General features: G+C 46.5%; 2 protein-coding genes across 2 annotated transcripts; one reads left to right on the forward strand and one right to left on the reverse strand.

Moving 5' to 3' along the window:
* Positions 1 to 1,623: 1,623 nt before the first annotated feature.
* On the forward strand, positions 1,624 to 4,130 carry LOC123093268 (putative vesicle-associated membrane protein 726). The gene is made up of 5 exons (XM_044515186.1): positions 1,624 to 1,964; positions 2,898 to 3,039; positions 3,201 to 3,321; positions 3,420 to 3,482; positions 3,579 to 4,130. Exons 1-5 carry the CDS (start codon positions 1,769 to 1,771, stop codon positions 3,723 to 3,725), a joined length of 669 nt encoding a protein of 222 aa, XP_044371121.1. The 5' UTR covers positions 1,624 to 1,768; the 3' UTR covers positions 3,726 to 4,130.
* Positions 4,131 to 6,135: 2,005 nt separating this feature from the next.
* LOC123093269 (protein SULFUR DEFICIENCY-INDUCED 2) lies at positions 6,136 to 9,924 on the reverse strand. The gene is made up of 2 exons (XM_044515188.1): positions 9,571 to 9,924; positions 6,136 to 7,244 (listed from the first exon to the last, which is right to left on the reverse strand). The coding sequence occupies exons 1-2, from the start codon at positions 9,685 to 9,687 to the stop codon at positions 6,429 to 6,431; spliced, it is 933 nt and encodes a 310-aa protein (XP_044371123.1). The 5' UTR covers positions 9,688 to 9,924; the 3' UTR covers positions 6,136 to 6,428.
* Between the last annotated feature and the right edge of the window lie 1,619 nt (positions 9,925 to 11,543).

Raw genomic sequence — 11,543 nt, forward strand, 5'->3', positions numbered from 1 at the left:
AAGTACTAAGGGCCAAACACCTTGACCATGGCAGTTGCAAACCTGACCGGATGCCATGGTAGAGATGATCGAAGATATTTTTGCGCATCCAAAAGCGCTTGTGAAAAATTGTCAGAGAAGAGGGCGTCTAGGGCGAAGTAGTTGTCCATCGGCATCAAATGGCCTTGCGCCTGGTTGCGGTTGAGCACTTGATGACCCTTGATCAATCCCTTGAAATTGAGAACATGCCCCTTTGCACGCTCCGCGTCTGCAAGCACCACCTGCATCATCATCATCTCATCCGTGTAGTCCTCCTCGTCAGACGAGACAGATGACTCAACACAATGCTCGGATATGTACTACATGTCCAAACCCATTGCTACAAAGAAGAAGTGACAAGAAAATTTAGCTCGGGCAATTCACCGAACAGTTTTCGAGCATGTTGAGCATCGTAAGAGCGGATGGTACCTGCGGGGCGATCGGAGGAAAGGCGTGAAACGGCGGTGAAGGAGAAGCGGCGTGGAGCCCGGGTGTACTGTTCGAGGTGGCGGACTCGTCGAGTTCCGGCAGGGGTGTGGCGTGGCGGCCGGGGTGGTGGAGCGGCAACGAAGGCAAGAGGGAAAACTGGAGGAAAGAAAATGGGACAATGGAGGTGCGGGGTCCGAGAGGGGTTTGGGGTGTCAGAGTCCTACGTGGCTGCTGACTGGACTCCCCCTCACCCCCCCCCCCCCACACACACACACACTTTGTCTCGGATTTGTTGAAAAATATACATCTGAACCGCTCGGTGGACCGATAGAGATATGTGTTTGATGGCTAAACACGTCCTTAGTGCAGTCTAGACGGTTGTGTGCGATTTGAGGGTCCGCTTTAAATATACCCAAACGCCATACATTCTCTAAAGATTTCCTCTTAGTCTCCTCCCTCCAGCATTTGTCTTTTGTCATGCTTTTCATTATGGCAACATATAATTGGATTTTAAGCTTGTTTTTAGAACTGTAGCATTGCTGATTTCACGACATTTCCTCTCCATTATCAACGTAGCTACCACAAATTATTTGCAACACTCTACAAGTGAATTTTAAGTACCTATAACAAATTGTTCGTGACACTCTATGAGTGATTTTGAAGGAGGGGAGAGGGTTCCACAACCATTGCCACATGAAACCAGAGCTATGAAGACCATATGGACAAAATCATCCAACTTGCTCATATCAACGAAAGCCGGGTTCAAAGTCATGCTTTCTTTTAACACAGTACAAAAGCAGACGCTCATACATACACACATACATTCATCTTCATGAATATAGGTAATGCACATTCTACCAATATGAGTACCTTCGAGAGTTGAGCCATCACATTATCTTGAGATTGATAAAGTCACCACAGACACCTTTGTATAAAAACGTCTTCTTCCACTGGACGCATATCACATAAAGGCCTGAAATGAATCCAGAAAAATGCAAGCACCAATGTCAAGCCGTCGAAGTACTAAAGTAAGTAAAAAAGTTAAGAAAGTGAAAATGATCTGCAACAAGGAGGCTTGCTGCGGATGTGTATGGTCTAAAGAAACTCAGCATATTTGCTTTGCAAAATAGATAAAACCAGCAAACGCACCACAAGATCTAAATTTAGCTTCTGTAGCAGGACGACCACAATTCCCCGCCACCCGTTCCGATCTCCTAACGCTCCCGCTCCCACCGTCTCCGCGCGCTCTCCCACCACTCGCCACCCCGATCCTCCTCCTCCGCCCCTCCCCTCTCCCGTCCAGGCGCCGGCGGCCGGAGAGATGGGGCCTCCTCCGAAGAAGCTGGTCTACAGCTTCGTGGGGCGCGGCACCACGGTGCTGGCCGACCACGCCGAGGCCTCCGGCAACTTCGCCTCCGTGGCCGCGCAGTGCCTCCAGAAGCTCCCGCCCAACAACAACCGGCTCAGCTACAACTGCGACGGCCACACCTTCAACTACCACATCCACGATGGATTCAGTAATGCCCTCCACCCCCACCCACCTGATCCGTCGTCTTCCCATCCAGTCGTAGCCTGCGTTGATCGCCGTCGTATTATTCGTGCGTGCGTTCACGTGTTCTCGGTCGCTGGTTGCTCCGGCCATCTGGCATTGGCTTGATTGCTGACCTTCTCGGTTTAATAGGTTACATGTCTTCAGCAATGTTCACATTTCTCATGGACATGGTGAATTGGGGGTGGAGAATCAATACAACTTTGTTGGCTTGATGCTTACTATGTGAACTGGCTTTGTCAAGATCTAGGCAAATCTAAGTGTGCCTCTACATAATTTGGAACCATCAAGGCATTTCTTTCGCGGAAAGCAATAAATGCCGGAGACCTCCTTTTCTTGTTTGGTACCCCCTCCGTCCCATTTTTGCAAAACAGTCTTACATTGTGGGACGGAGAGAGTACTTTGATCCGAATGGATTTTCACTCTTGTTATGTAATTATGGATAGCATGATGATGGAAAATGTGATACCTGACTTGCTTGCTTTGCCTGATTTGATAAATGTGGTTTTCATGTTTTTGGTTGAGGACATGGTTATCATGATAATGTTGTGATGGGTAGGGTGGTCACTGCCGTGTGTTAATTTTTTTTCAGTGCCGTGTCATTAACAATTTTAGACACTTTTTTTCCTTGACATAATGTACGGGGTTCCCTTTGAAGCCATTTATATTGGAATCGCACACAAGAAATTGAAATTTCACCAAATTCTCATACATCAGTTTTTCAGAATGACGTGTATCGTATTCTGATACTTTAGAAGTATATCTTTCTGTTGATAACTCACTGCGTTCTGTTTCGGCTTTGTTGTTCAATAGTAGAGATAAAATTGTGAGTGTAGGACACTTATGTACGAGTCAAGCAGATTCAGTCAGTTTTTTATGTGACTGTGCATTTGATTTTCAGCATATTGTGTTGTTGCTACCGAGTCTGCTGGTCGGCAACTTCCAATCGGCTTCATTGAGAGGGTTAAGGAGGATTTCGCCAAGAAATACAGCGGAGGAAAAGCCAAAACTGCTGGTCCCAATAGCCTCAAACGAGAATTTGGGTACTTCCCGTGATATCTGTGCACACATATTTCGAAATTTCAGCAAGTCTCATCTTATCATATAATGGGGAATGTGAATACCGAATCATTACAATACATGGTTCAGAAATAAATAAATATAAACAGTGTGAGTTACTATTACAGTGGATGTCTTTTTCCAGGCCTAAGCTTAAAGAACACATGAAGTACTGTGACCTGCACCCTGAGGAAATTGACAAGCTTGCAAAAGTGAAGGCTCAGGTTTCAGAGGTGAAGGGAGTGATGATGCAAAACATCGAAAAGGTGCATGTCAATTCTACTTTCAGTCTGATAGTGATCCCTATCGCCGCATTTCTGAAGCTTCGGCGTGTTTGCTTTTTTCCTTACAACCTGTACACCAGGTACTAGATCGTGGTGAGAAAATCGAACTGCTTGTCGATAAGACAGAGGATCTCCGCTCACAGGTATCATATACTCACACTCAGCTCGATTCGATCTTTTCTTTCCTCTGTCACCATCCTCGGTGCATGACATATCTGGTCATATTTGCCTGCCTGCAGGCACAAGATTTCAAGAAGCAAGGAACAAAGATACGGCAGAAGATGTGGTGGGAGAACATGAAGATAAAGCTCATCGCTTTTGGCATCATTGTCTTGCTGATCCTCTGCATCATCTTGACAGTTTGCCGCGACTTCAAATGCTGGTGATGTGACTGGAGAGTGCACTGCTCATCTCACCCCACTGTTTTAACTACTGCTATAGCCTTCAGTTTGATGTCGCATTGCCGAAGAGAAGAACGCAGGAAAGGAAATAAGGGGGAAATTGAAGGGCATGCTGCTGCAACATATGTAGAGAGCGCTGTTTCCGAGAAAACAACCACATAGAGAGTGCGTCACCATCAACCGCGTCGTGGTGCTAGAATCCGTCAGTGATATTATAGTTTCCGCTGATCGCATTCTTTAATTTAGTTATATATATCTAGGTCCCAAGGCTCGCAATATATAACAGAGTCAATGCCCAAGTATTTATTTTGCATTGTTGTAATACTAGTATAATGTTGCAATCCAGATGAGGTACTTTTGCTGCAATTCCGTACAGAGGTTTGATCTTCCTGAACATGCTTCTGTGATCATGGCTCTTGAACTAGCTTAGAGCATCTTACCTTTTTGTAGGGGGCTGTATTAGAAATTTAGAATATCTTAACTTTGTCCATACATTTCCTCGGTCCATCATAAACTGAACTGGAAATTACTGTCAATTCCCTGCAATCGTAGGTCGACACCACCTTTGGTGGCTGTGTACTGTCGCTGGAGTGCGGTGGCCCCATGGAGTCTGGGATTTTCAACAGTAATTAAAAAGGCATATTTATAGGTTTCAGATTTATTTATTTTTTGAAAATTTAACCCACGTTTGCATGTAGATGGGCTCTACATATTTATAAAATTCCTTAATAAATGCTTCAGTTTGTGAGCTAAAAAACGGTGGTTGTATAATACAGAGTGGCAAATAGTATCTCCATTCTAGATCCACATTTGTTTTTGTGTGCAACCTACAAATAAAATAATTTCTTCATAGACATCTTCAGGTGCCCAAGGAGCATCTATATGTATTTGTAAAAAAAAGTTAGATTTTTTAACTCCAAGATATAATTTTCGATTAAAAAATCTTTTGTCATTTCTGAGCTAATATAATCTATATGGCTTTTTTGCGCTCTTTTTTTTGACAGAATAGTACTCCCTCCGTCCGAAAAAGCTTGTCCCAAGCTTGTTTCTCAAATGGATGTATCTAGCACTAACTTGGTACTAGATACATCCATTTGAGGGACAAACTTTTTCGGACGGAGGGAGTACACGATATGGTGTATGTTCAAAAGAATATCGGCGATGCTATGGGTCGATTGGGTGGTAAGGAATCCAAGTCATGCTCGTCCTAAGTCGTTTGACCTGACTTAAGATCATGATCTTGAGCCATCCAACATTGCAGCATAAAACCTCCATGGTCATCTTTTTGTATTTTGCAACATTGTCGCTGCATTTTACTCGCAATATGTCAAAATCGGGTAAAGAAAGCATCACAACATTTGAAACACATGCAAGTAGCACTATTTTATGTGTATGCGATAAATCTCCATTGGTTGTTGCAATATCCCTGAGAAGAACCACAACTATGTAACATGTAAATCAACACTCGTAGCACATGACAATAGTTTGTGACATGATCAAAACCTTTGTAGCAGGTCTCGGAATCATCGCAACATGTTGTTTGCAGCAAAATGTACATGACCTTGTAACTTGTCCAAATAACATATGCATCTTAGAAATATTGCAAATCACTAACCTTGCACTGTCCACATTATTTGGTTCCCTTATCTCACCATGAGCTCAAGACGGTGACAAATCCGGCTTGCCAGAGCACCACTAGATCTGATGAGTCCAACCTCGGTACTCATCACCCCTCATAGAAGAGGGGTCGGAGAAAGAAGGCATTCGGGAAAGAGGACCAGGGAGAGTCACCTAGCACCAGGGGCGGAGCTTAGTTGGGGCAGAACTGGGCCATGGCCCGTCCAGGTTTCTTACACTTCTTCCTTTACCATGCTTTGGAGCCTCGGCCATCCCATCATCTGCAGTTCTCTCCTTTGGGTTGGCCCGCCCAGGTTTTCCTTTGAAGCTTCGCCACTGCCTAGCACCGTCCATGGTGGTCGCAATAAGTGGCACTGGCCATGCATGGGAGGAACCATGGTGAGGAGGAACTCATACGAGAATGGTTGGAGAAAGAAGACGTTTTTCAAGAAAGAAGAAAAAAAAAGTGTTGTGTTAGCTTTCAAAACTGTTTTACATTGTGAGACAGAGAGAGTTACGAGAGAATGAAGTCGCGGGAGGCACTATACGCGTGTGACGGAATCAGATCGGTCGGGATAACAGAATAATTTACCGAAATAAAATATTCATGCTTACATTTACAAGGGGTAGTATATTACTCCCTTTGTTCCCCTAATATAAGACCTTTTTAGCTATTTCAAAAAATTGACTACATACATACATACGAAAATGAGTGAACATATTAGCTCAAAAAAAAGTGAACATACATAATGTGTCTACTTGCATACGAATCAAGAAAAAACTGAAAGGTCTTATATTAGGGAACAGAGGGTGTAGTATTATACTGTAGTACATACACACAAAAGTTGTTGTACACATGAAACTGCTAAAAAGATCTTGTACACTGCACATGCAACACATCTACATACACGAGCACCAACACAGAACATGTGTCACAGTGACGAACACGTACGCTTCACGCTATTCAGATCAAGCTACTGCACACACACACAGTTTCTGTTGAGTTTCACACTATTCTGATCAAGCTACTGCACACTCACAGCTTCTATTGAGTTCTCATGGGTCTCTAAGCTAGCAAGCCATCTGCTCCCTGCCGAAGGGTGTGATCTCCTCGAACACGGGCAGCCTCCGGTGGCTCTTCCTGTACGGCGCGGCCCACTGCCTGGCCACCATGTCCAGCAGCTCCGCCATCTCGTCGGCCTCGGCGCCGTCCTCCTCCCCGGCCTCCTTCTCGCCGCCGCCGCCAGTCTCCGCCCTGATCCGCTCCAGCAGCTCCTCCGCCTTCCTCACGACCTTCCCGCCGCCGTGCTCCCTCTCCCTCCCGTCGCGGAACGCGCCGGCGACCACATCGGCGAGCACCCCCTCGGCGTCCCCCAGCCGCCCTTGCTCCATGAGGCACAGCGCGAGGTTGCAGGCCTTGTTGGCGTCGGGCTCCACCATCTGCGCCTTGCGGTACACGGCCTCGGCCGCCATGAAGTTGCGCTGCTGCATGTAGGCCCACGCGAGGTTGCCCAGCACCCGGGACGTCTCCTGCTGGACGGAGACGTGGATCTTGCGGCCGTGGGAGCGCGCGCGCTTGGTGGCCTTGCCGGCGGGGAAGGCCTGGCCGTGGTAGATCCGCCGGAGCTTGTGCTTGAGCAGCTCGATCTCCTCCTTGGTGCGCCCGCTGGCCTTGTAGAGGTCGAGCAGGATGTTGTCCAGGGACTCCTGCGACTGCTTCCCCGGGCAGAGGTGGCGCAGCGACCGGATGGCGTCCACGGCGTCGTCCAGGTAGCCGCGCTGCTTCATCACCACCGCCATGTCCTTGAGCGCGCTGTCCACCTTGTCCCCCGTCTCGATCGCCTTCCAGAACCACGCGATCGACACGTCCAAGTCCTTCTCCACAAGCTGATGAACCAATTTATTAGAAATATTACCTCCATTCCAAATTAGTTATCTTAGATTTATCTAAATATGAATGTATCTAAAAGGATGTATCATTGTATCTACATCATTTTCAGCTCATGTACAAGTGTTACACCCTGCAGTCATAGAATTTTGTTATAAGTATAGATTTTTAACTTTTTTTACTTAGACAGATGTGCCTTCTAAATCCGAACGAAGCCGCTCCGGGAAAAAAACGAACGAAGGGAATTATTTCTTGTTACATGAAACCTTGTAGTTAGTTTATAATCTGATGAAAGAGTCGCATGCTTGAAGAGTGATGATACTGGTCACTAGTTTTTTTTTTCCACGTCTACGCATAGCTTTGGTCTTTTATGACTTTGCTATTTGTCGGTTTTGTGTGTGTTGTTGTTGGCTGTGTGCATCCTAACTATGTAGAGGCCAGATGTGTGCTCATTCGGTTTGTATCCTCTTGATGCTTTATTTTGAGTTAATAAAATCCACTCTTCACAAAAAAAAGTTAAATGTTACTTCCTCCGAACCAGGACACTTACGGAAGGAGTACTAGAACATCTTTGTTGTCGTACTTCGTGTTTCCTATGAAAACCATGTGCAGGGGTTGATGAGACAAAGGGTATCTTATCTTAAATCTCGTCATATAATTTAAAAAAGGTGATATAAATTATTATACAACGAGTTATTTCATAGTCTTTTCTCTAATAACTAGATATCCCAATATGTGGTGAACATGTTTTTACTCATCTCTTAATTAAGAGAAGGTATGCCTTTTTTATGGTTTCTCTCGCCTCCACCTTAATATTTATTCTACGAGGCACTTCTAAGATAACATCGTTGTACATGCCATTGCTTTTTGTTGGATCCATTGCTCCGCCTCATAGTGCGCAGTGTTTCTCGTATATACAAGGACTAGCTACTGGTTTACACAGATTTAAGAGGATGATTGGGTCCATTGATCTATGTTTGGTTTATTTGGTCATTTAGAAATGATGTTATTTGTAACAATCAACGTGTGAACCATCTTCTATACGTATGCATCGTTTTCTTCTCCTCCCACTCCTGTGGCCTAGGCCACCAGGGGCGGTGGATGATCTACCCACTTCTGGTGTCCTCTCCCTCCATCTGTCACTCCGGTGATGAGAGGAGTTAGTGACCCTAGGGCTTCGGTCCGGTGGTGGTAGGGTTAGAAATAAAGTTAAGTTTTACGTCCGATCCAGGATGGCGAGACAATATAGCGTCATCGGCAAGGAATAAGGTCTCCACATCTCGCCCTCGTTTCAAGTGGTACTTCCATGTATCACTGATAGGCGTCTGGAGAATGGTGTGTCCCATGATCTAGTTCTCCTAGTCTGGTTTTTTCTCATGCAGGTTTGTCTCGGTCGCACTACCCTACGGAGCAGACAACATGGTCGTGCATCTTGATCCTCCAACTCCAGTTTCGACCGACGAAGGTTGCCCATCTCGGCCTTGTTGGGGAGTGAGTGAGATTTGTGTCCCCGATGGCCTACCTGAAACTGTGGTGTTCTACGGGCCCTCTCCGGTGTTTTCTTTTCCGGTGCAGCAATTTGCTATGCAGATCGTGGCCGTCAGCATCTTTTGGTCTACATCAACAACTTCTAGGCCAGTGCTTCTACGAGCTCATGAGTTTAAACAAATTTGCTCTACTAAGACGGATGCCCAGAGACGATAACGAGCTTTGCTCACGGCTACGCGACAATGGATGCACAATGAAAAAGTATCTTTTATTTGTGTAAGGGTGCCTTTTAAGGGTATATTCTACTGTACTTGATATATGGCCTTTGGCCTTTTCATAAGAAAAGAAAAAAAAGATAGAAATGTTTTTTTTTATTTCCTTTTTGGACAAAGGGGATATTAAACTATGGAGTTCTTTTTTTTTTGCGGGGGATTAAACTATGGTGTTCTACTGTTACTTGAAATACTTTGCCACTCCACCTTGTGGTAGATGCTGGAAGAGCTACTCTGAGTATTATCTATGAAATGATGGGTGCAGAAACCTTCTTGCGTGACGATTCTGAACTACGCTAAACGAAGCAGTGTGGCCACCATCGTATACTAAGACGGGGTACATTGAATGAAATCTAACCAACTAGTGTGTTCGAGTAATTTGATAATCTAACTAACTTGCATTTCAATTCCATAACAGCCAATTAATCAAGTGTTCTCCAGGTGAGATAGACTCGACCCTTCAGGTCCGCAGGCCACCATGCACATCTCCCATCGCCCAGAAAATGCATACTGTACATGCTTTTACATAGCAGCAGGAAGCAACTCGATCGGGGCTAGAGTTTACCTGGTAGTGCTTGGCCCGTGCATACGGCCCGCCGCCGGAGGGGATCTTGAGCGCGACGTGCACCGCCCCGGCCGCAGCCGGGCTCGGCGCCGGCTGAGCCAATCCGGCCTGAACCATCTCGACCTCCGCCTGGAAGTAGCTAGCAAGATAACTCCTTTTTTTTCTCTCTTAAAGGAGCTGGCTAGATACCCAATGATTTGCTTCCGTCGATGGCGCTCGCCGCTGATTCCTTTTCCGGCGGGAATCGATACCGTACGGCCGAGTCAGTCACGGTGTCGAGGCTGGCGGGGGAGCTGTCGCTGTAATATATAGCCCAGACGGCCGATCGGATGAATCTGGCCGACCGAACGACGCACCTGGACGGGGATCCATCCAGGTTCGCTAGTGAATGGTTCAGTGGACTCGTTGGATGGAGCCTGCTTAGTCGGGCATGTTCATCCGACAGCGCCCAGTAGCTGGCGCCTGGTGATGGACAAAATCGGGGCCCCCTTCTCCTTAGCATGACGGCACACGTGGCACTTACCGGGTTGGGTTATGGATGGCGCATCTGCACGTCAAAACTACTCCCTTCAAGTTATATTTTTGCTGTGTATCTAAATGGTTTTTAACGATGTATTTAGATATATTTTAGTGCTAGATACATTCGTTTGAGCGATAATTAATATGGATAGGATGAGGTATAGCTTTCAGGACACACATAGATATGTTATCTTAAGTCCGCCACGTAATCTAGAGATGACAATAAAAGATGATACTCCCTCTGTTCCAAAATACTTGACTTCCATTTGTCCAAAAATGGATGTACCTATATACTAAAACATGTCTAGATACATCTATATTTTGACAAATAGAAGGCATGTATTGTGGAACGGAGGGAGTATGTTAGAGGTTATATCTCATTGTTATCTTTAATAACAAGATACAGTACATATAAATATGTAGTGAGGGATATTGCAGCTAAGAGATCATCTCTTAATTAAAAGAAGGCTTCATGTTTCTGTCTCCTCCACTTCTGTATTTAGCTTACATGACACTCTTGAAATAGCATTATTGTATATAGAGAAAAGTCCACATTTCAACCCTTAACTAACCACGGCGTTTGATTGTCAACCCTCAACTCTAAAACCGGTCGGATTTCAACCCTGAACTTGTTACACTGTCCACTTTACCCCCCTTGACTCGGTTTGAGGCTAGTCAAGTGGTTTTGACCCGGTCAAAGCTGACTGGGCAGCCCAGTCAGCATGCCACGCACACAGGTCCAACCTTATCCCCATCTCTCTCTCGTTTGTTCAGTCTCACCCAGATCCAAATCGACCTGCCGCCGCGTTGGTCGCCGTCGCCCGCAGCCACGACCTCCTCGCCGGCGACCGGTAACCGGGTGCGCCGCCACCGCCGCCTGGGACGCCACCGCCCGGGGCCAGCACCTCCACCGCTGCCTGGGACGCCGCCGCCCGCGGCCACCACCTCCACCGCGGCCTGGGACGCCGCCGCCCGCGGCCACCACCTCCACCGCGGCCTGGAACGCCGCCGGCCGTGGCCACCACCTCCACCTCCACTGCAGGTTTGCCCTCTCTTCCCTCCCTTCCTCCCTCTGTTTCCCTTAGATTTTAGTTGCTGCTGCTAACCCTAGCCGCCGGCGAGCTGCTGCTGCTAGCTTGGGCGAGTTGTTGGTGCTGCCACCGCCGGCAAGCTGCTAGCTTGGGCTAGCTGCTGCTGCTGGTCCTGCCCTTGCACCCCTTGTTAATAGTGATTTTCCCCCTCTCTCTGTTGCTGAAACCGTAGTAATGATTTCTTATTCTGTTTTCTCATCTCTTGTAGATTGAATGGATCCTCTGGATTTCTTTGTTGTGCGATTCCATTTCAATGGTGCATTTGTGCGTGAGGGTCAAAATTTGGAATATGTTGGAGGCAGCGAGGAAATTGCTCATGTTGAGCGGCGCAGTTTGTCCTTACGCACTCTCATTCTAAATCTG

Source organism: Triticum aestivum, chromosome 4B (genome assembly GCF_018294505.1).
Source record: "Triticum aestivum cultivar Chinese Spring chromosome 4B, IWGSC CS RefSeq v2.1, whole genome shotgun sequence".
Lineage (NCBI taxonomy): Eukaryota > Viridiplantae > Streptophyta > Magnoliopsida > Poales > Poaceae > Triticum > Triticum aestivum.